The following is a 26637-nucleotide window of genomic DNA, read 5'->3' as shown; positions in this document are numbered from 1 at the left end:
AGGAAAATAGGAAATCTTGTTCCTCCAGGTCCCACCACAGCTCTGTCTCCCAAGGAACTCATTGGCTCCTCCTGATGCAGCCTAGATACAAATGCTTCCCAGCATCAGGAGGTAAGGAACCTGTGGCCCTCAAGCTGTTGTTAGACCACAACTCCCTTCAACCTTGACCATCAGCCCTACTAGCTGGGGTGATGGGAGTTGGACTCCAACTACATTTGGCGGGGACCAGGTTGGGGCAATGGCCAAGGCTTGCTTCGGCTTTCTAGTAGCTATTTACTCTTGGCCAAGGGAAGCAGTCTGCTCCTCTTCTCTCCTCACTCTCACCCCCCCTCCGCTGCATGGTCCCTGCCAATTTTGCTCTATTTGCTGGTCCTTGTTTCCTTCACACAGAGCCCTCAGCTCCCATTCAGGACTGGGAATGATTTTGCTTTCTGCTCCAGTGCTCCATCCATCTTCAGTCCCAGTCATGCCAGGACTAACTCCGGCTCCCTACAGATACAGAGGCCAGATGTCCCTCTCCAACACAGCAAGAGAGGCTTAACTCAGAGGGACATAGAGGTAGAGCACACATCCTCGCAGGCAGAAGGTCCCAGGTTCAATCCTCGGCATCTCTGGAGTGAGAGCCTTCGGGCTTAGGGCGGTATATAAATTAAATTAAATAAATAAAAATAAATAAAATCCTGCGACTTTGGAAAGTCGCTGCCAGTACAAGATGGCAATGGGTAGGCCAATGGTCTGACTCTGTATAAGGCAAGCTCATTCATGTCCCCAGTGTAACTATGTCCACCCAGCAGGATACTTATCTCTGCCACCTCGTGGGCCAACATTGCCAGATGGGGATGAGCACTGAGAGGGAGCACCGTCTGCAAACAGACTTCAAAGGGGGTTTCCTCTCAGTGCTGATCGGTGCTGAGAGGAGCTCCTCGGAAGGGTCACACTCAGCGCCAATCAGCTGATTGGTGCTGACTAAGGAGTTCCTGATGTGGAATTCTCTAATGCAGCCAATCCCAGCCACATCTTTACCTGCCCCACAGCTGACATCAAACATAAAACCAGGTGTTGGGCAGATGGGCACAGTTTGGGGAATATGGTATCATGAGCCTCATCAGGACTCCTACTGAGCCTAAAGGCCAGAGGTCCCCACTGCTGAGTTTTCTATATGTGCTCAGATTTATCCCTTCCTCCTTTTGCATCTCTCTTTTATTCCCACCCCCAGCACTGACATTTGGATTGCGAGCTCAGGGCAGAAATCTTTTCTCTCTCTAAATTGCTTCTGTTACTGTGTCAAGCACCACATAAGACAGGACCTGCCAGTTAGTTAACAACTGTCCAGCTTTGCTCGTGTTTCTTTCTTTGAGCACAGAGGACGGGTCAGCGTTTGGAAGCTCAGCCTCAGGCGGCAGATACGGGCCTCAGCCGAGTGCAATGCAGGCTGTGGATTCCCGAGGCCCCGCTAATCACAAGCTCGGCCCAGGTCTCTGAGCAGCAGGCTTGAGGGCGGGAGAAAGGAGCCAAGGCTGGGCTGATCTAGTCCATTCCAGCTGGCAGCCACTACAAGCAACATGCTCCGCGACAGAAAGACACAAAGTACTTTTATGTCAGTAACCCGAGCAGAGTGTCAACAGAAGCAAACACCAAAGGGAAAAAAAGTGGGAAAGCCTGCTGTTTCCTAGATCCCACCACAGAGGAATCTGGGGGGTTCAGAGGCTGTTGATAAGGCAGCAACAGATACAGCTAGTGCAGTGGATGGGGGAAACCTAAATTCAAATCCCCACTTGGCCATGAACAAGGAAATCCCCACCCTTCAGCCTCCCCTCCCCTTATAGAGGGAAAATGAAATGAGAATCACTCTAAACCAGGGGTGGGGAGCCTCAGTCTTGGGGACCAAATGTGTGTCCCCCCCCCCAAGGGATCTCTATCCAGCCCTCAGAACTCTCCCAGGCCTTGCCTCTTCCCATGGCACACCCCTCCCTGGACCTGCTCCACCCCTTTGGAGTGCTTTCCCTGGCTGGAATGTTCCTTGAACTACAATAATCCCTCTTAACACGCGTGGCTGGACAGAGGTGCGCACAGGAACCACTGAATTGTGCATGACTTGACTGTTGCCTCCTCTATAAGAGGCAAGAATCACATTTACTGCTCCACCCACCTTTGCCTCTAGTCAAGGCTGCTCACAACAAATGTGGCTCTTGGGCTGAAAAGGGTTCCCCACCCCTGCTGTAAGAGCCTTTGGAGAGAGGGTCACAAAGCAAGGATTCAGAAGGCTCCACTGAGCTCTCATCTGCTCTGGCACTCCTGAGATCCTTGCCATCCCATGACTGGATTCATGGAACCTCTCGCACCAGACCCAGGGGCAGGCTTCACCCTAAAGCACCATGGCAAACCTTCAAAATGTGCCTGTCACAATGGAGCTTCCCGCCCCCCTTTCTCTGCTCAATGCAGCCCCCCCCCACCTCCAAAGCTGCAGCATTCCCTGGGCTAGACTGTGAGTTCCTTGAGGTGCAGACCTTGCTTCTAAAGCTTCGGTTACTCTGTAATGCAGCCTTCCTCAAGCAGGTGCCCTCTGGATGTTTTGGACTACAACTCCTACCATGCCGGCTGGGGCTGATGGAAACTGTAGTCCAAAATATCCAGAGGGCTCCAGGTTGGCAAAGGCTGCTGTAAAGCACCATGAACATAGGTGGCACTATAGACGGAACATTATAAACAACCAGCACAATCGTAACCTTTGAAATTACCCACTGACATTGCTTAGGAGAATCTGGCACATTGGCCAGGCCACAAGGAAACCAAAAGTGACAGGAGATGCAAAGCCAGCACAAGCCTCAAACTGGCAGGCACGTGGTCACTGAGGTGCCCCTCGGAGGGGACTCACCCACTCTCACCCAGTTAAAGGGAGGTGGGGAGGAAGGAAGGGAAACCTCTGCATTTTTCTCTTGCAGCAGGCAGGACTTTGCTGGTTGTAGAAAATGCGTGTCGAGAGTGAAATCCATTTGTACAAGTGACATCTTCCTTCAGTGCTCCATTTCAGAGATTACACAAGGGTGGGGAGCCTCAGGCCCAAGGGCCAAGTGCAGCCCTCAAGGCCTTTCTATCCAGCCCTTGGAACCCTCCCCAAGCTAATACCCAATCACAGGTCATCCCCCTCATGTGCTCTGCTTTCCACCCGCCTGGAGTGTTTTTGCCCGGATGGAACAGATGCTTCCCTGGATGGAGGACTGAGGGGTATGGGTGAGCGTATGTAGAAACTCAAAAGTAAAATTTGCACTCATTTTTCTGCCAAGTTTTGCTTCTCGCCCCGCCCACCACTTGCATGTGGGCCCTGGGAAGCTAGCCCAGGAGAGAATGCGGCCCTCGGACTGAAAAAGGCTCCCCGCCCCTGCATTGAAATGTTTCTCCCCTTCCAAGGACCAGAAACCCAACAGCCAAGGACTCAACCAGGTGTTAGATTGCAGGGAAACTGGCGACCCAAACAAACTGCCTGCACAGAGCCAAGCCATGAGATCCACTTAGAACAAGCGCACAGAGGTTGATTTCACCAGCAGTGCCGTTTTGCCCACAACAAAATGGTGGTCCAAGCATTTCACAGTGAGCCACTTGTGAACCAATCCCAGTCCCATAAACCACTCCTGAACTGGGGAGCTGAGCCCTTGGAAGAATACAAAAGTCCCCATCCTGAATTGTGGGCCTCTGTGACCCTACAGTTTTGCAGGACTACTTGTTAAGAGGATTATATACAGCAAATGTTGGACAGGGCTAGCACCAGAATCACAGAATCATCGCATAGTGGAATTAGAAGGGGCCTATAAAGCCATCGAGTCCAACTCCTGCCTCAATGCAGGAATCCAAATTAAAGCATCCCTGACAGGTGCCTGTCCAGCTGCCTCTTGAAGGCCTCCAGTGTTGGAGAGCTCACCACCTCCCCAGGTCATTGGCTCCAATATCGTACTGCTCTGACAGTTAGGAAGTTTTTCCTGATGTTCAGCCAAAATGTGGCTTCAGGTGCCACTGATCCCCCCTCCAAATTAACTGCATACTTTTCTCTGCTGCTGCTGTTGCTATGGTGGCAACAGCAACATCACTTACCACTCTCCTTGCCAGACCCACGGGTGGCATTTTAGCAATGTGCATGCAGTGGAGCCAAGATTTTCTAGGTCTATGGGGTAGGCCATTACATCTGGAGTAAATTAAAATGGTGGGCAGCCACCACAGATGAGAGTCAAAGCTGGCTCCCACTCAAAAGCGGCAGCACCACCCACCCACCCCTAAAACAGTCAACTGAGGGCCTGGTGAGGATGACAGTAAGTGGCAGCACAGCCAGGTCAAGTGCAGCATGGCCAACCATTGGTCCCAGACCTGTGCTGGAACCCCACAGGGGGCCCAGTCCCCTCAGCCATGAAGTCACTGAGTGACCTTAAACAAACTGCCTCAAATCTTGTGGAGAAGCAGGATATAAATGGATTAAATAAATCTTTCAGCCAGAGATTCTCATCAGAGCTAAGGGGATGATAAGCCGGGGGGGGGAGGCAGGGGATGAGAGCAGACTATGCTGGCGGGTTGTTGCCTTCTTTATTTATTTATTTTTATTTATTTGTTAAACTTATATACCGCCCAACTAGCAATAGCTCTCTGGGCGGTGAACACAGAAAATACATTCTTGCCCTGGATGTGGGCTTGGCAGAAGAGGCATCTGCTGGCCACTTTGGAAAAGGCGATGCTGGTCTAGATGGGCATTTAAACTGACCCAGAAGCAGAATCTTGGGTTCTTGTGAAAAAAGGCTTATATAAATTGATGGAATTAGTCGTAATAGCTAACTTCCATGTCCCATGGCTGTCTACCACTGAACACCAGATGTGGGGACAAGCTACAAGGGATGACCATCGCCCCCTGCTTGGGAGTATCCCAGAATCATCTGGCTAGCCACTGTGGGACATAGGATGCTGGACTAGACTGGACTTTTGCTGCAATCCAACAGAATTCTTTTTATTCCCTTATTAGGGCCTCCCTTACAGGGTTCTAGTAAGCTTTACTGTGCTAATGTACGCAAACCACTTTGTGCATACTATCATGGAATGAACTCGCCCAAAGGGATGGTGTGGGAGTCCAGTGGGTGAGTCAGAGGTGGCACAAGGTCGTAAGAGTCAGGTGGGTAGCGCCAAGGAGGCCCTGAGCCTGTCAAGGGCCTGTGAAAGATCTCTGAAGTAGAGCAAGGAGGAGAAATTTTAGAAAAGACAGAAACAGCAGCATAAGCAAATTAGAGACTGAAGCCAGCAAAGGACTCATTAGTCTTGGGATAATTCATCAAGTGAGAAAGCAACCCTCAAGGAACAACCAGACTTCCCGAACCTGGTGCCCTCCAGCTGTTTTAATTTGGACTATATGTTTAGGACCGATCCTATTTTGGCTGGTTTTGTGATTGTAAGCTGTCTTACGTTGTTTTTAAGATTGTATTTTAAAGGTTGTAACCCACCCTGGGATCACAAGGCGAAGGATGAGTAATAATTAAATTGGTGGTAGTGGTGATAATAACAATAGCAACTCCCATCAGCCCCCCGTTTTGGATTCCAACTCCGAGGCTATGCTAGCTGGGCTGATGGGAGTTGTAGTCCAAAACACCTAGACAGCACCAGGTTGGGGAAGGCTACCCTAAACTGTTACAGAAGACCAAAGCAAAAAAACCACACACCTGTATTTCAACAGCCCGTGCTATCCTCTAGTGTTTGAGCCAAAGAAAATGAAAAGTTGAAACAGCAATGCTAGTGATCTCCCAAGTTTCAGAATGGGGCATTCATTCTTTTTTATTTTTAAACCAGCCTTCCATTTGCTTAGCACTTTGCACAGAGAGAGAAAGCTTTAATTGCCAATGGATTTTCCTTTTCTCCCTCCACCTGCCCTACATCTCAGAATGGAAAATGGACAAGAGCAAACCCCTGCAGATTACGTTGTGGAGAACTGCAAGGCAGTTGCAGTCTCTTGCATGTTAGGTGAACAAGACAATGAGCTCTGTTCTGGACAGCCTGTTTTGGCTGACAAAAATGGCAAGGCACGACGGCCACAACAGGCAACTGTGGAGGATGGGAAGGGCAGAACGGTCACAGGTGACAAAGCACGCCAGGTATTTTGGTGAAAAGAACCGCAGAATGAGAGTTGCTTGTAGCATGCCTAGCCCTGACCTGATACTGGACACGGAGTCCTCGGAGGATGAACCCGACACACCTACCCATCCAGACAGAGGACCTTGAGGAGCAGGCAGGATCCCCCAGAATCAGTGCAGGGGATCCCCTTGAGGGACCCTTTGGTGGCAGGTCTAATGAAGGACCCTCGGTATCAGAGGAGGCAGAAGAGCAACTCCTTGGCCCTTGAGAACACCAGTGCCAAAAGGTTCAGGTCCAGACCGGAGAGCAATGGAATAGTATGTGTGTCATCAGGTAACCTGGGAGTCAGGGGTCTCCTTGACAGCAAGCAATCCTTATGGAGAGCAGCTGTGCTTAGGGTATGCTCTAGGAGGCAAGAGCATATAAGGCCTCCCTTTCCAGACTTCCAGTTGATGGAAACAACACTGATCTCTGGCTCTGACTAAGCCTGGATTCCCTTTGTTGTTAACCTTGGACTGTTGCCTGACTGTGCCTCTGAATTATGTCTTGGACTGACCTTGGGTTGTTTTGACACTGCTGCACCACCATCCTAGCTCTCTTTGGTGGGTGTTTCGGACAGGAGGCTTACAACTAGCTGGCGTGGGATCCTGGCCTGAGGATACCTGCTAGAGCATGACAGCTTGTAACCCAGGACACAGTCTTTATCCTGAATCAGACCATTGGTCCATCTAGCTCAGTACTGTCCACAAGGAATGGCAGCAACTCTCCAGGGTACCAGGCAAGGAGTCTTTCTCAACCCTACCTGGAGATGCCGCGGGGGCTGAACCAGGGACCTTCTGCATGCAACTTCAGATGCTCTACCTGCCCTGGAGGATGCCATGAGCAAACAGGAGCAGATCCATAGTAGAGCACATGGACTGCATACAGAATGTCCCAAGTTCAATTCCTGGCAGCTCCAATTAGAATGACCTTGTAGAGGTGCTACCAGCCAGAGTTGACAGATCTGAGCTGTTTAGGGAGACCAATGGTCTGATGTAGCATAAGGCCACTTCATCTCCCCAACCTGGTGCTCCCCAGCTATACTTGGATGTGCTGGCGGGACTTGAGGTCCAAAATGGCCATGCTGGCTAGGTCTGATGAGAGTTGTAGTCCAAAACATCTGGAGGGCACCAGGTTGGGAAGGCTGTGTAGACAATACTGAGGTTGATGGCTCAGTATAAGGCAGTTTCCTCTCTTCCTAAGCACCCTAGAAAACACACACACACACACACACACACACACACACACAGAGAGAGAGAGAGAGAGAGAGAGTGCTGTAGGAGTGGCCCAAAATCTCTTTCAGAGAAGCTGGTCCACCTTTTTTTAAAAATCTCCTCACCGAGGAACTCCAGACAAGGTTCCAAAGAAGCTCTGAGTTACCTGGACTACATTTTGAAACTGTCTGGCTTAAAAGGTACAGGACTGACGGACCAATCAACCGACAGGAAGCAAGGAAGAGAGCACACTGGAGGGAGGGAGGGAGCTTTGCATCTTCCTTTTGAAAATGTGAGGCTTCCTTCGCCAGGAAAGAACAGCAAAGCCACTGAACGTTACAGTGGGCATGGAATTCAACACTGGTTTTCACTTCTTTCTAATAAAGCAAGCTGATTGGGAAGACAGCCATGGAAGTGGACGGGCCATGCCTAGTGAAGTCTACGAAGGGGGATGTCTCAGTAGGATTCCCCAGGGATTTTCTGTTGGGGGAGATGGGCAGATGTCTTGCATAGTTCTTCCCTGTTCTTTAACTAGTAAACTAGGAATAGCTAGTAAATGCAGAATAGAATTTTGCAGACTAAGAAAACAAATGTCACTGTGCTTCATTTGCACAAAATGAACTAGTAGTGGGATTCAGCTCCGGAAGTGCATGTGGTCCCAGTGAGACACACAGAAATTTTATCACCATCATCATCATCATCATCAATTTATATCCTGCCCTTCCTCCCAGCAGGAGCCCAGGGTGGCAAACAAAAGTATTAAAAACATGAAATCATCATAAAAACAAACTTTAAAAAACATTAACACAAAACATCTTCAAAAATGTTCTTTAAAAGCTATGAAAACATCTTCTAAGATTAAAAATATTTTTAAAAAGAAAGTTTAAGAACATATTAAAAAGCAATTCCAACACAGATGCAGACTGGGATGGGTCTCAACTTAAAAGGCTTGTTGAAAGAGGAAAGATTATATGCATGTGTCAGATTCACAAAGCAGACACTGGTGCAAATGTTTTCTCTTCTTCCAATACACAAGAATTGGTGTGAAAATCAGAACCCGTAACCCTGCCCTTGCTTAATGTTTTGGAGGCAGCCTCTTTTGTTTATGTGTGATATGCAACAGAGGGTTCCTCCCAGTGCCAAGGACTGAAGGCATTTGAAGCATTTGTACCATAAAGAGGAGAGGAAGGCAATGCTTTCAGGCCACAACAAATATGTTCAATCTGGTGAGCTAAGAGGATTAAACACTGGCAAGGCAAAGGAATACATCAGTGCTAGAGGAACCTCAGGCCAGGGGTCAAATGCAGCCCTCCAGGCCTCTCTATCTGGCCCTCTGGACTCTCACCAGGCCACACCCATCACCAGGCCACACCCCCTCACCAGCCCTGCTCCAGCCCCTCTCCAAGTGGTTCACGTGGCTGGTATGTGCCCAGGAACTATGATAATACTTGTCTGGACAGAGGAAAGAGGTAGGTGTGTACACATATAGAGACTTTTGCATGGCAGGAAGGTAGCATCTCTGTTGAGATACAACAGGCGCTTACTATCTGTACTTTCCTTAAACAACTGAAGACATTTTTGTTTCAACAAGCTTTCCCAGCCGGATGAAAAGGTCTCTGCCTTAAGTGATAATTTTGTAGCATTTTTAAACATATTTTCAGGTTTTTCTGTACTGTTTTCAAGGCTAGTTTGGCTATTATTTGTCTATAAATCGCCTTGAAACATATATGTAAAAGGTGATTCATAAATTAATAATTAATTAATCTATAATTAATAAAAAGGTAACAAGTGGGGTACCACAGGGATCGGTCCTGGGCTCATTGCTCTTCAAAGTTTTTATTAATTACTTGGATGAGGAGATGCAGGGAATGCTTATCAAATTTGCAGATGATTCAAAGTTGGAAGGATAGCTAATACCCTGGAAGACAGAAAGAAATTATTTCAAAGTGATCTTGATAGGCTGGAGCATTGGGCTGTAAATAACAGAATGAAATTTAACAGGTGAATGAAGGAGTTCGCAGACCCCTCAGCAGTCAAACGGCCCTGCATGCATCCTATGTGTCTGTGTTTCCTCTGCCCCTCTCCTTTTTTCGGTCTTGTCTAAAAGGGTTTTCTCTCTAGTGGGGGACCTGGGTTCTGGAGAGTGCTTTCCTCCCACTGGTTGCTGCTTTGTGCCATGAATTTGTGTCAATACCCCTAATGCTATACCCCCCTTTTCATGGCAAAGTTCTACACCTAGGAAAAAGAAACCAAATGCACAGTTATAAGATGGGGAATACTTCGTTCAGCAATACTACATGCGAGAAGGACCTTGGAATTATTGCTGAATATGAGCCAACAGTGCGATGTGGCTGCAAAAAAGGCAAATGCTATTTTAGGCTGCATTAACAGAAGTACTGTCTCCAAATTGCGTGAAGTACTAGTTCCCCTCTATTCAGCACTGGTTAGGCCTCATCTTGGGTACTGCATCCAGTTCTGGACACCGCACTTTTAAGAAGGGTGCAGACACACTGGAACAGGTTCAGAGGAGGACAACAAGGATGATCAGGGGACTGGAAACAAAGCCCTATGAGGAGAGACTGAAAGAACTGGGCATGTTTAGCCTGGAGAAGAGAAGACTGAGGGGAGATATCATAGCACTCTTCAAGTACATGAAAGGTTGTCACATAGAGGAGGGCCGGGATCTCTTCTCGATCGTCCCAGAGTGCAGGACACGGAATAATGGGCTCAAGTTAGAGGAAGCCAGATTTCAACTGGACATCAAGAAAAACTTCCCGTTAGATTGGTGCAGCAATGGAACCAATGACCTCGGGAGGTGGTGGGCTCTCCAACACTGGAGGCATTCATGAGGCAGCTGGACAGCCACCTGTCGGGTGTGCTTTCCCTTGGATTCCTGCATTAAGCATTCCTGATTCCTGCACTTGATGGCCACATAGGCCCCTTCCAACTCTGTGACTCTAATCCATTGCTCCACCCATGGCTATGTGGTCCTGGAAGGTTGCCCATACTCCATCCTCAGGCTGAAAAGGGTTCCTTCCTCCTGGACAACTGCTTTGCTTCATTCAGCCCAACGGCATTTACTCTGTAATGTCTCAAAGCCCAGCCCTGCTAACCGAGCTCCTTTTAAGTGGAGGTGCTATGGATCGAATATGGAATCTCCACACAAAGCAGAGAGACAACAGCAGAAACTCCAGTGAAAGGTGGGCTCAGGGATGCTCAGCATCTATGCTCTTCTCTCCCAGCTTGCTGCCAGTGGAGTGGCACAGTAGACAGAAGAACTCAGTGGTCTAAAGAGATCCATCCGATAGAAATAGTTGACATCCATCCTGACTAGATTCATAGAATCATAGAGTTGGAAGGGGCCTGTAAGACCATCAAGTCCAGCCCCCTGCACAATGCAGGAATCCAAATCAAAGCATTCCCGACAGATGTGACATCCAGTGGCCTATAAGGAATGGGGCAATATTCCCTCCTGAGAAGGGGAAAGGCAGTCTGGTGCAGCAGTTAGAGACTAGTGCTGAGAAAAGCCAGGTTCAAATCCCCACTCAGCCATGATGCTCACTGGGTGACTTTGGGCCAGACCATTTCCAGAGGAGTAGCTCTCATCGGTCAGAAAGTATAATAAAAAACTTCAGTGAAAAACAAAACAAAAACTAGCACTTCAAATCGATACCCAGATTGCACAAAAAGCCTGGTCAGAATTGTGCTGCTCATGCCCCAAAAAAATGATTCGCCCTGAAACATTTGCCTTCCCTTTCCCCTTCCCCTGCGCTCATGTGCCCTCCACCACTGTCCTCTTCCACGCCATCTCAAGCAGATAAATTGAATGACTAAAGGTTTTGCGTGCCTTAATTTCTGCTCACTTGTAATGTCAATAATTACCCAGCCAAACCGTTCATTTGTCTAAATCTTGCCAAGCATAAAGGGAGCTGCCCACACACTGTTCTTCACTGAAAGGTGACAAAGCGACTGCTCCAATCTCAGCTCTGTCCCACTCTTTGGAATGCAGGACATGCAGAAAAGAAGACTTTTGTGCTGGCAAAGCCGTTACAGAAAAAGAGGGAGAAATCAGAGGAAGGGGTGGACAGGCACCAGGGAGGCTGAGTACTGAGATCCAGCCAATCTCCATCGCAGGGTGCATTCATTTCACAATCGCCACTGCAATGACCCTGGAAGTGTTTCTACACCAGGCATGCTTGTGTAGGGACACAGGAAGCTGCCTTCTCTCAAGTCAGATCCTTCGTCCACTGAGCTCAATATTTTTTGGGGGATGTCCCAGTCTTTCCTGGAGATTCCAGGGATTGAACCTGGGATCTCTAGCATGCAAAGCAGATGCTCAACCACTGATCTACAGCCTGTATCTGAGACTCCAGGCTGGGAACAACTCCAGGCTGAAATGCTGTGAAGCCACTGCCAGCCAGGGCTGACTATAGCGAGCTAGAGGGACCAGTGGCCTGGCTCAGTATAAGGCAGTGAAGGGGCAAGTTGAGGGGGCTTGGATCACCCCACTGTGACTCTGCTGCTGTCATTGGCCCCATGACTCAAAAACCAACATTGGGTTGGCAGAGCTCACTGTCACTCTCACCCTGGGGTGAGCAATTTTAAAAATTAGCATGGCGAGTGCTGGAGCCTTGAAAGAGCTGGCTGGCTCAGTATTTTGTTTTGCAGTGCCCGTCAGCCCCAAGCCTGCCGCCCTCCCAGCCATGGAGGAAGAAAGATTATGGACACATCTGCCAGCGACCTCAACCAACACCTAAGGTTTAAAAAAGGAAAGGCAGGACAGAGGGAAGGGAGAAGGGCAGAGCTGCAGGACAGGGGAGGCTGGTCTGAAGGGTAAAGTAGGGCATAGCCCTGCTAAGAACCTGTGCCAAAAAACCCCAAACCTCCAAAGCCATAGGCCAAGACTAACATGGAACTGAGAGGCTTCCTAGTAGAAGTTTATGGTTCTGCTCTCTATCTCCTGGGAGGGAAACAGTTAGTAGCTAACTTAGCTAAGGAGCTAACGGAGTCGCTCGCATATCAAGAGACCCAGAAAATATAATAAACAGGGGGGGGAGGGCTTGTGTCCACCCTTCCACAGCTAATCATTCCTCCTGTTTCGGACTCTGCACCTTGCTGGCCATTCCCTTCCCTCATTTTCAGAAAGTTTGCAGCCGAGTTAAAAAATGGGGTGCAGCAGCAGCCATTGATTTTATTTAATTTGTGTGTAAGAGAAAGGAGAGAACTGAAAGAGAGAAATCAGCTGTAGGTTTCCTGGATGAGGAGGTAAGCCCTTTGCTTTTTTATTGGTTGCTTGAGCGTTGGCTTCCTTCTTGAGGTCTGGGGGCTGTAAGGGGACGTTGGGGGTGGGTAGATATGTGTGAGAGAGAAAGACAGAGAGAGAGAGAGATGTGTGGATTGCTTTGTTGGGTAGGGAGAAGAGAGAATTCATACGGCTTCTGTTAAATGCAAGTGGTGAGGTTGCTTGGAGAGAGTGGGAGATGGTTTGTGTGTGTCGCTAGAAGGGGGGTAATTTCCATTGCGGGAAGCAAGATGCTGGACTAGATTGATCCAGCATTATATTCAAAGGGATTCCAAGCCCTCTTTTAAAGAAAAGATTGCTTCTTTCTGGTTTGTTGACTCCAATTTACTTTTATTTTTGCTAACCCATGAACACAACTCATTGCTTCAAGAACCTAACCAAACCCCACTATCCTGAAGCATGAAGATTTTAATTTTGCATACTATACAACCAACAGAAAAATAAAGCATTTTACAGCACTCTTCAGCCTAAAACTTTTTCCAGAGTTGCTTAGTAATACGACAAGTATTGCAGAGTTGTCAGCAATACGACAAGACAGTCATAATCAGTAATAAAACTTAGGTTTTAAAATCAAGTATCTCTTTTCTGACCACTGCATGTTAAAGTCTGAATTAAAGTGACAGAATCTAGCCCTGTTCAGATATGTGGGAACTATATATCACTTCTATACCCAAACTTCCAAGCCTTTGCTGGATGTGGAGGGGATACCTAAAACATTTAGGATAATTAAAGTTATACTATATTAATTACAGGCATAAACTATTTTCTCCCTCAAACAAATGTCTTGACAGGACCAGAAACATCTTAGGCGTGGGAATCCAATTTGAAACATAAACATACAACTGATGCCTGAAGAAAACCTTCTCTTACTGCATAAAGAGGACCCACAAACATGAAAGGGAAGAAGCATCTCTTCCATGTGGTTTAGAATTGGCATTGGGAAGACAGGGTTCTTGTGTCTTTTAACAGCTGTATTTCCACAAGCAATACCGCAGTAGAGTGGAGAAATAACTGGTCTATTAAGGCTGGTAATTAAATAAAAGATTTATTACTACAAAGAGGTAAAGTCATACTTGCCGAAGTAGCCATGCACCTGCACTCAGGGAGCCATTACTAACTAACTTAGAACAAAGACAGGAAGAGAAGGGAGGAAGGGGAGGAGTAAAGCCTGCAAAAACAACAAGCACTTTAGAGGAAGAATTAGCAGAGGGAAGAATAGGTTGCCTTTCCGTCTATCACCCCTCACTGGTTCAAGTCACTTCCCAACAATCAGCACCAGCAAGACATAGCTGACTTCCCATGGCAAACATGGAGATTGTGTGGCGGCTGGGATGTGTGTTGAGAAGCAGCAATGACGGCAACTGTGACTGCAAGGACCCCTTCTGAACCAAGGTAAGACACTCTCAGGTGTTACAAATTTGTAGAACGGTACTGCTTACTGTACTGTTTCTTTGGAAGGAAGGGACCTCAAAGGTGCTCTACCAGGTATAAGTTCCACAAACCTTCACTGCTACAGGGGAGGGCAGCAGACGGCACCTGGTCTGGGACTCCCTCAAACCTGGCAGCACCCCTGAGGCGACTTCCTCTAAACTGGCCGTCGCCAACCTGGTGCCTTCCAGATGTTTTAGGGCATAGGAAAATAGGAGGCTGCCTTGTATGAAATCAGACCACTGGTCTATGTAGCCCAGTACTGTCTAACCTGACTGGCAGCGGCTCTCTGGGTTTTCAGGCAGGAGTCTCTCCTCGCCCTACCTGATGCCAGGAACCGAATTTCTGCGCGCAAGGCCCTACTCCTGAGCTATGGCCCTTTTTGACTGAAACTACCATAACCCCCCTACCACCATGGCCACTTTGAACTACAACTCCCATCATCCCCAACGTCACAGAGCCATACTGGCTGGGGCTGATAGGAAGGCACCATGTTGGCAAAGGCTGTAATACTGGACGGTCACGGCTCAGCCACGGGGTTGGCACACTGTGAGGCCAAATGCCTTGCAAGGTGGCAAGGCTGGAAATGCCTGGGCTGGCGGCAGCACGCTGTACCTCAATGATATCCGCGTTGGTCCGGCTCTCGTGAGGTTCGTTGTACTCGGTGTATTTGAGAAGCACCTTGTCCATGTCAGTACTGGCATACTGGAACAGCTTGTTTGAGTGGTTGAAGATGATCAGGGCAATCTCACAGTCACAGAGGACGCTCAGTTCATAGGCTTTCTTCATCAGCCCAAACTTCCGCTTGGTGAACGTCACCTGTGGGAAACAAGCCAAGAAAGCAAGGAGAATTAAATTAGGGGCAGCTACAGAAAACTCAAAGTCTCTGAAGAGAATATTTTATTATTATTAATTATTACTACTACTACTACTACTACTACATTTATATCCCACCTTTCCTCCAAGGAGTTCAAGGTGGCATTCAAACATGGTGCCCCCCCTCACAATTTTATCCTCACAAGGACTCTATGAGGTAGGTTAGACTGAGCAACAGTGACTGGCCAAAGGTCACCCAGTGAGCTTCATGGCCAAATGGGGATTTAAACCCTGGTCTCCAAGGTCCCAGTGCAACACTCTAACCACTACACCACATTGGTTAGCATAAATAACTGGATGCTTCCACAATTACCCTCAACCAAATGGCATCAGAAAAAAGACGAGGGAATTTGGAAACGGAACTGATGCATTAGGATTCCTCCATTGTTTTATACTTATTTTTTCTGACCCCCCCCCCGAGTACTGTATGTGGGCAGTTTGCCACAGCTTTCATCCTTTCTGGTCTTTTCGTCTCTACATTAACTATGCATTGAAAGAACTCTACCAAAAGTGACTTCCGGGAAGGGTGACTTAGCCTGTGCCTGCTTTTGAGACGGGCTCCTGCCTCAAAAGAAGCTTATTCAGATATATCAGTCAGTTTTTTCTTTTTTTTTTGACTGATTAAACTTCTCCCGGGTAGGGAGAAACGAAGAGATTAACCTCAAAGCCTATTTTTGTTGGGACGACCAGATCTCATTAATTTATGGGACGAGGTCCAGCCGACGAAGGTGGGACGGATTTTCAACAGCAAGCTCTATCTGTTAAAGCGAACGTTCATCTTATCTTCTAAGAGAGAACGCACTAACAGGCAAGCACCCTTCTTTCTATATTTTTCTTTTACTTGACTTAAATTGTTGCTGTTTAAAAGAGATTTGCCAGATTGATCAGTTTTTGACATCTCACTGGGGAGCCATAACTTCTCTCTGCTACGCACTAATTAATAGCTTATCTCTGTTTTTGTTGCAAAAAGCTGTCCTGGATTTGCATTCTAAAGATATACACAGAAGAGGGATTTCTATTCCAGATTTTTATTTTGAAAAATATTATACTGTTTTGAGACTACTCTCTTTTTGGTCTATTTTATTTTGACGAATCTGTTTCTTGACGATTGCCATTAATTGTTTCGATCCTGGGAACTGCATTTTGTTTACTTAACTATTGGAGAGATAAGGCTGTCTGCTCTGTTTATACTGTGATGTCACCAAGTTTGGAGTATTAACCCAATTGTTGCTGAAATAAGAAGTGGTTTTCCTATATTTTTCTTTTAAAATGGCAATTAAGAAAGTGGCTGAAAATCTGGAAATAACTATGTTTCAGAAAATAATGGATGAGATTGAGATAATGAAAATTGAATTGAGTAAAATGAAGCAGGAGATTAAAGATATAAGGGTCCCTGTGAGAGAGGTGACCCTGGAAGGGGTCCCTGTGAGAGAGGAGACCCCGGAGATTGGAACAGGGGTCCCTGTGAGAGAGGTGACCCTGGAGACTGGAATAGGGGTCCCTGTGAGAGAGGAGATCCCGGAGATTGGAACCAACGTGGAACAGGAACAAGATTTGGAGTCTATGGACTTTAGAAATAAAATCTATTGTTTGGAACTCAATGTTATCTCTGAAGAAATGAATGAAGATTCTAGAGATAAAGTTATCAATGGCATGGATAATCTTCTGGACTGGAATGATGTGATGGAGCCCAATATAGAGAAAATCTATGGAATTAACTGCAGCCATGTGACAATGGAAAAACTTTTAAGAGATGACCCAGTGTATTTTGAAAAAAAGAACAGAGATATGATTTTACAGCAGTATTTCAGCAACCTATTCAGAATGGATGGCAAGAAAATATTTGGGATAGAGGTAATCCCCATCAGACTCTTACTATATGACTATGGCTTTGACAGCAAGATTATTATGGAATACTGATAATGGAAGATTGGATATTGAAATTACTGGACTTAACAAGACTACTGAAGATGGAAGATGGAAAATGGAACTAATAGAGATAATAGAACAATGGCTACTGAAATTATTGAACCTAACAGATTCTGATGTGATGGATTAATTGAAATGTTTATTTTGACTATGGTTATGACAATAAGATTATCATAATTAGTAATGAGATGGATTAATCGATATGCTTATCTGGAAAAAAAAATTGATAGATATATTTCTTAAAGAATTGAAACCTCTCTTTGACTTTTTGTGGAAAGAATAAAGTAATGTTTATGAGATTTGATGATTAAGTAAGATAACTACTGGAGGAAAGTGATTTTATAATATGACTTAAGAGACAGGATTGTTATATATTATAGACTTATAACTGATTTGATCTTTGACAAATGGGAAGTCAATATTTTACTCTTTATTTTTTATTTTTGTTTTTTTTTTTCTTTTTTTCTTTTTGTTTAACTATTTTTGATTTTGTTTTTTGTCTTTGAATGTTTTATGATTTTGTCTTGTATGTTTTATGAAAATCTGAATAAAAATTATTGAAAAAAAAAAGAAAGAACTCTACCAAAAGTGGGGGAAAGCAAGCTTGATATAATTTGTAGGCTAGTTGCATCAAGATTGTTACAGTGTGATGTTTCATCAATGCACATATTGTCTACATCCTTTCAGGAGGTGTTTGACTGATGTACATTGCTAAAGCACTCTCCCAAAGAATCTTGCTTCAACGAGGCCTAAAAATTACACCTAGGTTTGTTCATGTACATAGCATGCATTGTCAATGTAGTGTGCATGGAATGGGTGTGTGTGCCCCAGAGGCATCAGATGTGAGGGACAATCCCATCAAAGGGGATGATCAACAGTCAGAAGCAACCCCCATAGAGCCCCATACACAAAGAGTGACTGGGGAATAAGCACCCCACAAGAAAAGAGGGTTAAGAACAACCTCCGGCCAGCCTGAAGTAACCGGCCTTCAGAGTTTAAACAGACTATGGTACCCACCAAGTAAATTAAATCTGTGAGTTGGACCTTAAAAAGAGAGGGATTTTATATCGTGATATCTAGTGACGATGTTCCTTAAGTACACAGTGCAATAATTTTGACATGGGCCCTGAGGGTGTGTTGTTCGTAGTTGGTAGGTAGGCCCACGCAGGCCCCGGGGGAAGCCTTGCCTTGGTTTTCATAAAGTTCTCAACCCCATGCGACTGCCTTGTTGGGGAATATTGCAATACAAGTAGGTACAGCAGTATTCCCCAACCTGGTGCCCTCCAAGTGTTTTGGGCTCCAGCCACCATCCACCCCAGCCAACACGGTTTTGGACTACAACTCCCAACCCTCCAGCTAACACGGCTATTTGGATTCCATAGCCATGCTGGCTGGGGCTGTTGGGAGTTGAGGTCAAAACATATGGAAGAGGCCAGTCTGGCAGTTGGCCTAGTTAAACTGGAATTCCACAGCACAGTGGACCAGCGGAAGACGTTTGGCAAATGCATTCAACCCCCAGATATCTATCAGGGCACACCACTGTTCTGGCTGGCACGAGTTCCTTCATGCAGAATGCATTGTCAGATGTTACAAATCCTACTTACTGTCGTTGTTAATTTATGAATTGCCTTTTACATGTGTGGCACGGTGATTTGCAAACCTTTTTGTGAAGGCCCAAAGGACAGAATTTGAAAGGGAAATGAAAGCTCTTCGAACTTCAAATGTGGCAGCTGTGCTTTTTAATCTCATGATTACAGGGAGCCCCCTACCCTGCCAATGAAATTGCCACATTGTCCTTCCAAGCAGGGCTCTAATACATTGGAGCAGCTGCCCCAACAGGCAGAAGTGCAAATGAAGATTGACCCACCACTGAACCTTCATGCATGCAAAATCTACACCAGTCAAATTCCTGCCTGATAGGGAGTGTTTAAAAACAGAAGAGACTTACCAAAAGAAAAAAGAAAAAAGGTGGCAACCCTAGTCAGTGTCTGAAGCCTGGTGGCCTCTACTTTTTTTCAGTTGTGGCTTCTCATCTGTGGAATGCGCTCCCCAGTGAGATCCGCCTGATGCCTTCATTGTCATCTTTTCAGCGCCAGGTAAAAACATACGTTTTCTCCCAGGCATGTGATAGACTGAGATGATGTTTTGTTTTAATACGCGGCTAAACCTTCCTGTGGCTGCATGGGGGTGCCATCGCTATTGTTGTCTATTGCTTTCTTTTTAGAGTATTTTTTGTTTTGTTTTAACATTGTGTAAGTTGCTTGGGACCTTTAGGTGTCAAGCAACTAATATAATAATAAGTTTTGGACGTTCACTCCTATCAGCCCCAGCCAATATGGTCATACTCTCAACACCTGCAGTATCACATGGCTTGTGCTGGCCAGGGCTGATGGGAGGACACCAGATCAGGGAAAAGTGGTCTAGAGCAATACACATACAACACACACACACACTGAGCTGCAAGGGCATTGCTCAGGAACACCCAGGAAGCTTGGGGGCTCGTCTCTTGCACCAAAAACCTTTTAAAAGGTAACCCAAATGCTTAATGCACAAACAGACAGACTTCCTGCAAAATGAAACTATTCATTTACGTACTTTCACTTTAGGGGCAAAAATCCGGCCACAACATCAAGGAAAATCTCTCAACCCACCCACCCCCACCCCTGCTTGAATAGTCTTGTTGCATTCACATCCTGAATGTGTGGATTTGTCGTTTTGTTTTAATGTATTTTAAAGTCAGTTTTTATGACATTTTAAAGTGTTTTTGGTGCTTTAGTTTGCTGCCCTGGGCTCCTGCTGGAAGGAGGTGTGGGATATAAAATAAATAAATAAATAAATAACTTTGCTGCAGGAATTATTCTGAAATTCACTGGGGCAGCAGGAGCTTCTATGAGCCCTGGCATCCTCCCCCTTCAAAAAAGTCAGCATATACGAGATTTCTCCTCCCATGGGCCCAGCTGTCAGCTACATGTCAATGCTGTTTCTGGGGTGTAAACAGAGACCCTAGTATTTCTGTGACCTCCAAGGCAATGGAGCCTCTCTCCTGGGGGGGTCAGAGGGGGGAAGAGCCTCTAATGCCGAGGAGGAGACAGATGGAAGCTCAGCTAGGGACTCTGGTGAAATTTATTTTCCCTTTGATTCTGCAATATGCAGCTTCCAGTAGCAAGAACAGCCTGTGTGTTTTCATACAATCTGCCTGCCAAGGACCTCAAAGAGACAATGAGATTCCATGCACAAGCAACTAAGGAAAGCAGGTGGGCCAGTCTTATACTGCACATTGTAGAGACTGAAACCAAACTGGCAGAAAAATTGAGTGTTAAAGCTTCACCCAGGCACCGCTTCAGGTGGTGGGGGGGAGAATGCTCAGAGACATTTATTTATTTATTAGCTCTCTGGGCGGTGTACAACAGAAAAATACAAAATACATCTCATAAAAAGTGCATAATAAATATTACAAAAACGTATAACGTGCAAAAATCAGATTACATAATTTTTTAAAATTTAAATTAAAACGCCATAGAAAAGAGGCAGGTCTTAAGCTGGCGCCGAAAAGACAGCAGCGTCGGCGCCGTACGCACCTCAACGGGGAGACTATTCCAGAGTTCGGGGGCCACCACTGAGAAGGCCCTAGTTCTAGTCACCACCCTCCGAGCCTCTCTATGAGTCGGGACTCGGAGGAGGGCCTTCGATGTAGAGCGCAGTGTCCGGGCAGGTTCATATTGAGAGAGGCATTCCGACAGGTATTGTGGTCCTGCGCCGTATAGGGCTTTATAGGTTAAAACCAACACTGTGAATCTGGCCCGGAAGCATATTGGCAGCCAATGTAAGCGAGCCAGAACAGGTGTTATGTGTTCCGACCGCTTGGTCCTCGTTATTAATCTGGCCGCCGCATTTTGGACAAGCTGTAGCTTTCATTCAGACTCCTCCTTTCTTAAGTAGAATCCCTCTACTTGCACATAACATTTGAACAGTCCAGGATACTACTCAATTTCAGTAATGTTACCCAGTACATATACTGAAATGTTGGGCCTGTCCGGACGTCCTTTTTATTGTGCATTCACAATCATTTGTACTCATGATGGTATCAAGGCTGTTATATGCAAACCCATTCTTAGTACCGTTTGTGCCTGGAAAGATTTTGGGGCTGACGTACTGTTTTGTTTCCAATCAGTGCTTGTCCCGTAATGTCCTGCTAAAGTACTGTTAACTTTTCATACCACAATGTTCTGGGTTGTTGTTTTATCCCACTTTTGTTGCACTATAGGTTGCCCCTCCAGACAGCAATAATACTGGGGAAGCTTCACAGAACAAGTGGAATGATGTGTGGACAGTCCAGTATAAATCCACCATAACTGCACTACTATTGCATCACTGGCATGCCGCAGAAATGCTCTCGTAAAAACAACACCACCAGTCTGGAGGGACTCTTTGCTCTAGCTGCCTGTTCTGCTCCTTTTGGAGACTAAAATTCTCTTTGCCATGGATGTTTTGAGGCCTGCAAGGGTATTTCTACCAGCTAGATCCCACATAGACCTGTTGGGTGCTCAGGCACTTGGGGAGGGGGATGGTTGTGGCCAAAAAACCTTGAGCTTGAATCTTAGAAAGATGGAGGCCTTGTGGGTGGATGGTTTCCATGTCTGGGAGATAGGTCAACTAACCACCTGCTCTGGATGGGGTTGCATTCCTGTTAAAAGAGCAGGTCCACAGTTTGCGGTGGGGGTGAGTCTTCTCTGATGCATCTTCGTCACTAGAGGCCCAAGTGATCATTGTGGCTAGCAGTGCCTTCTACCAGCTTCGATTAGTACGCCAGCTGTGACCATTCCTGGACTGGGATAGTCTGACCACAGCGGTACACACATTGGCAACCTCAAAATTTGATTACTGCAGGACTGCCTTTATATCTGGTCCGGAAGTCGCAGCTAGTGTAGAATGCAGCAGCCAGACTACTCACAGGAGCAGGCTGCTGACTACCTCTCTGTACTGGTTACCAATTTGCTATCAGGCTAGGTTCAAAGTTATTGTGCTAATTCAAAAAGCCCTAAAAAATTGGGCCCAAAGTACCTTACAGACTGCCTGATTCATTGTGCTGTGCCTCAATTGCTGAGATCTTCTGATAGGACACTGTTGGTGATCCCACGTGCCCCTGAGATTTGGCTGGCCTTTACCAGGGGACCAAGCCTTTAGTATGGCTGGACCTGCGCAGTGGAACTCCTTGCCAATACGTCAGTAGGAGTCATTCCTGCTGGTTTCTTCTAAAACTGTAGTATGAAGACAGGTCTTTCAAATTTAAGACTCTCACTGATGTGTTTGATTTTTTTTATTGCGGTACTGTGTTTTTAGTCTAACCACTTTGTGATATTTTACATTTAAATATTTAAATACATTTTCAAAAAATACAGAAATGCCTGGGGCAAAGAAGCAATCAGAAAGGCCAGTCTAATGAAACAGAAGGATCAGTCTCATGGCTTGCCTTTGGCTACCAGCATGGTGTAGTGGTTAGAGCATCAGACCAGGACCTGGGAACTCAAGACTTCATACCCCCACTCAGCCATGTAGCTAACTGGGTGATCTTGGGCCAGTTACAGTCTCTTAGCCTCTACCTCACAGGGCTGGTATGAGGATAAAATTGATAGGGGGAGAATCATATACAACAGCTACTTTCAGCTCCTTGAAGGAAACGAGGGATATAAATGCAAGAATAAATAAACATTACTTAGGGAGAGCAGAAGATCTGGAAGCTTTAGCATGATGTAACTGCAAAGGATGGTGAAGAAATTCAATGCAGTTCACATTGTAACATAAATCTGTCTTATTTACACATTCCGAAAGAATATGTGAAACTGAAACACAGCCCTCCGTTGAAATGCACACTTCTCCATATTTTGCACCACAGTTCTCCAACCAAAAAAGTGTACAAAAATGTGTATATTGGAGTGTACGTTAAAATGCCTATATTCATGGAAGTAACATACAAAAATGCATCAAAATAGGGAAAATTGCTTGCAAAAATACGTATATTAGGCAAAAATGTGTATATTAGGAGAAATGTGCAGTAAAATGCTGAGGACTTTTAAAAAAATAAAATTACAAACTGATGCAGAAATATGACGAACTTAAGACCGGCAAAATGAGAGCCACCAAAATTGACAGATTCATCCATCCTTAAGAGCAGCAGCAGCATAGGATTGGTTGTGTCGGATCACCTGATCCCAGGGCCAGGAAGATTCTAGGCTGTCCCCATTTGAATTGCCAACAACCAGAGAACCTGCTGAATCCCCAGAGCACCTGACGAGACCCACACAGCACCCTCCACTCCCCTGCAAATGGGGAAGGATGTTGCATAAGGGTGCAATTACATCTCAGCCATTTCTCTGGCCCTGTCTGTGCATTTTTCCTCATCGCTCATCACAGGCAGAGGGGTCACACCCACCCACAACGGCTTCCCCTCACTGTCCTTTGGCAATGTCACCTAACCATCCATTCCCTGCTGGACAGACACTGCCTCCTGCTTTGGCTCCTGACAAATGAGACATGCTTGGCTGCCCTTCTCTGCTGATGAAGCCACGGTCCGTGGCAGGACGCCCCTAAACATGCTGGTCACTTCTGCAGAGGGCTCTGGCGAGCTGAAACCTGAGTCGCCTCAAAGGATTCGCTCCTCGACAGGCTGGGAGGGGACGTGAGTTTGTGTGTGGCTGTGGGAGGGGGGAGGGAGGCTTAAAGAGAGAAGCAGACAAGACAATTAAAAGGCACATATAATTAATTCCCTGCTTGGGAAAAAACAGGGGCTGGTAGGAGACATGATAAGAGGTGTATAAAATTATGCATGGTGTGGAGAAACGTTTTCCTCCCTCATAATACTAGAATCCAGTCCCATTATCCAACGAAGCTGAGCGCTGGAAGATTCTAAACAGACAAAAAGGGAGTCCTTCAAACAGTGCATAGTTAAAACTCTGGGATTCACTACTACAATATGTTATGATGGCCACCGAAGTGGCAAGCTTTAAAAGGAAGGTAGACAAATTCATGGAGGATAAGGCTACTAGCACGGCCATGTTCTCCCTCCACTGTTGGAGGCAGTGTACCCCTGAATACTAGTTGATGGGAACTGCAAGTGGGGAGAGTTGCTGTTTGCATGCAGACCCTGCTTCCGGACTTCTCTTTGGGGCATCTGCTTGGCCACTGTGAGTACAGGACGCTGGACTAGATGGGCCACTGGCCTCATTCAGCATCCATGCTCTTCTCTAGAGTGCAAGTTAAGAGCAATTCTAGGGAGAGTGGAGATCCCTACTGCAGTCAGCACAGCACCAAGCAAGAACCTCAATGGTGCCACTGTGGCTGATATGCTGCCCACACTAAGTCTCTGGGCAAATGCACCCTTGGCTTTTCATCAACACTCATTTCAAAATGGGAAAAGAAATATAACTTAAGATGATAAAAATAATATCCCTGTAGCTGTATTTCAGAGACTTTTGGTGCTCACTCTCTTCCCCTGCCCAAGCAGCACAGCTCCTATTGCTACATGCTAATTACACTACAGACCATATAACATGGGAAGAAAACAGGAGCTGTATGTATGAATATGAGCCAACAGTGTGATGTGGATGCAAAAAGGGCAAATGCTATTTTAGGTTGCATTACCAGAAGTAGAGTTTACAAACTGCATGAAGTAGTAGTTCCAACTCTATTCAGCACTGGTTAGGCCTCATCTTGAGCACTGTGTCTAGTTCTGGACGCTGCACTTTAAGAAGGATGCAGACACACTGGAATAAGTTCAGAGGAGGGCAACGAGGATGATCAGGGGACTGGAAACAAAGCCCTATGAGGAGAGATTGAAAGAACTGGGCATGTTTAGCCTTCAGAAGAGAAGACTGAGGGGAGATATGATAGCTCTCTTCAAATACTTGAAAGGCTGTCACACAGAGGAGGGCCAGGATCTCTTCTCAATCATCCCAGAGTGCAGGACACGGAATAATGGGGTCAAGTTGCAGGAAGACAAATTTTGACCGAAACATCAGGAAAAACTTCCCGTTAAAGCAGTGCGGCAATGGAAGCAATGGCCTAGGGAGGTGGTAGGCTCTCCAACACTGGAGGCGTCCAAGAGGCAACTGGACAACCACCTGCCGGGTATGCTTTCAGTTTAAGTTCTGCACTGACTAGAGGGGTGGACTCAATGGCTTTATAGGCCCCTTCCAACTCTATGATTCTATCAAACAGGCACAGGTAGAGGGGGAGGAAGACTCACATTACAGAGGCCCATAAAAGAACATAAAAGCCCTACTAGATCAACTAGAGATGTATATGTTTTGGAAATTTTGAAACCATAAGGAAAAAAACTTTTTTTACTGTTGGGGGTGGGGTAGGGTGGGAGAGCAGATATTTTGAAGAAAATTGAAAAATATGCAATACTTATTTTTAAGCACCTTCTATAGATCAAAAGTCACTTTGTTACTTTAGGAACATATTTATTTATTTATTTATTTATTAAATTTATATACCGCCCGACTAGCAATAGCTCTCTGGGCGGTGAACATAAAACAGCATAAAAATACAATGAATAACAAAATAATACTAAAATACAATCATCAATCCAATACAATAAACATTTTAAAAAGTAAATCAGTGTAACTTAAAATGCTTCAGAGAATAGGAAGGTTTTGACCTGGCGCCGGAAGGAGAGCAGAGTCGGCGCCAGGCGTACTTCCTCGAGGAGACTGTTCCATAGTTCGGGGGCCACCACTGAGAAGGCCCTAGATCCTGTCATCACCCTCCGGGCCTCCCTGTGAGTTGGAACCCGGAGGAGGGCCTTCATAGCAGAACGTAGTGCACGGGCCGGTTCATATCGGAAGAGGCGTTCCGCAAGGTATCGTGGTCCCGCACCGTATAAGGCTTTATAGGTTAATACCAATACTTTGAATCTAGCCCGGAAACATATTGGCAACCAGTGCAAGCTGGCCAGAACAGGTGTTATATGTATATATGTTATATATATTATGTACAACTTGGTTTGTCATTGAATTATTGTGTTTGTATTAAAAATTCAGTTTATTCAGACAATAATTACAATTTTAATTCACTTAAAAAAAAAAAAAGATACAATTGGAGCTACAAGCTGCTGAACTGAAAGGAGCCTTGCATTTCTTTCATTTTGCCCGTTTATGAGGAGCAGCAAAAACCAGTAAAAAGAGGAGAAACCATCAACATTTTAGTAAAAAAAGAAATTATGATGTGTCCTCCAGAATCAAGTAGACATAAAAGCATTCATTTCTATAAAAAGAGCTAAGAGGGGAAAATAGAAAGCCAAGACTCACTGGATAATACTTGAAATCTAATCAGCTCCGTTTCTGCTTCTTCGTATTTGTCATGACATTTATTTATTATGGACTTCTAAAAACTGAAGGCTTGCCCCAAATGAAGCAAGCTTCACATATCATAGTCCAAAATATTTGGGGGGGGGATGACACAAAAAGTCTTTGCAGGGAAAACAGAGAGAGAAATGGGTGTTTTCAATTTTTTTCAATTTCCTTCCATGCTTTCACATCTCTAGATCAGACTAAAGGTCCATCAATCAATCCAGCTTCCCATCCTGGCCACGCAGCTTCTAGCAACCCCATAAGCAGGGTATAAGGGCAACAGCCATTCCTCCTGTTTCACCCAGTAAGTGGTATTCACAGGTAGACTGCTTCTATATATGGAAGTTCCATTTATACTTCACAGCTAATAGCCATTGACAGCCTTCGCTCATCTTCGCGTGTT

At 45.8% G+C, this 26637-nt stretch overlaps 1 protein-coding gene across 14 annotated transcripts in view; it reads right to left on the bottom strand.

Moving 5' to 3' along the window:
• MEF2D (myocyte enhancer factor 2D) overlaps positions 1-26637 on the bottom strand; it is a 222597-nt gene that overhangs the window by 50012 nt on the left and 145948 nt on the right. For all 14 annotated transcript variants that reach the window (XM_061605602.1, XM_061605603.1, XM_061605604.1 and 11 more), the window contains exon 3: positions 14695-14898. In XM_061605602.1, the coding sequence (XP_061461586.1) occupies positions 14695-14898 (204 nt within the window). The remainder of the gene's footprint in view (positions 1-14694; positions 14899-26637) is intronic.

Source organism: Rhineura floridana, chromosome 22 (assembly GCF_030035675.1).
Source record: "Rhineura floridana isolate rRhiFlo1 chromosome 22, rRhiFlo1.hap2, whole genome shotgun sequence".
Classification (NCBI taxonomy): domain Eukaryota; kingdom Metazoa; phylum Chordata; class Lepidosauria; order Squamata; family Rhineuridae; genus Rhineura; species Rhineura floridana.
Note: the sequence above shows the minus strand (reverse complement) of the source record. Positions and strands in the feature narration are given on the sequence as shown.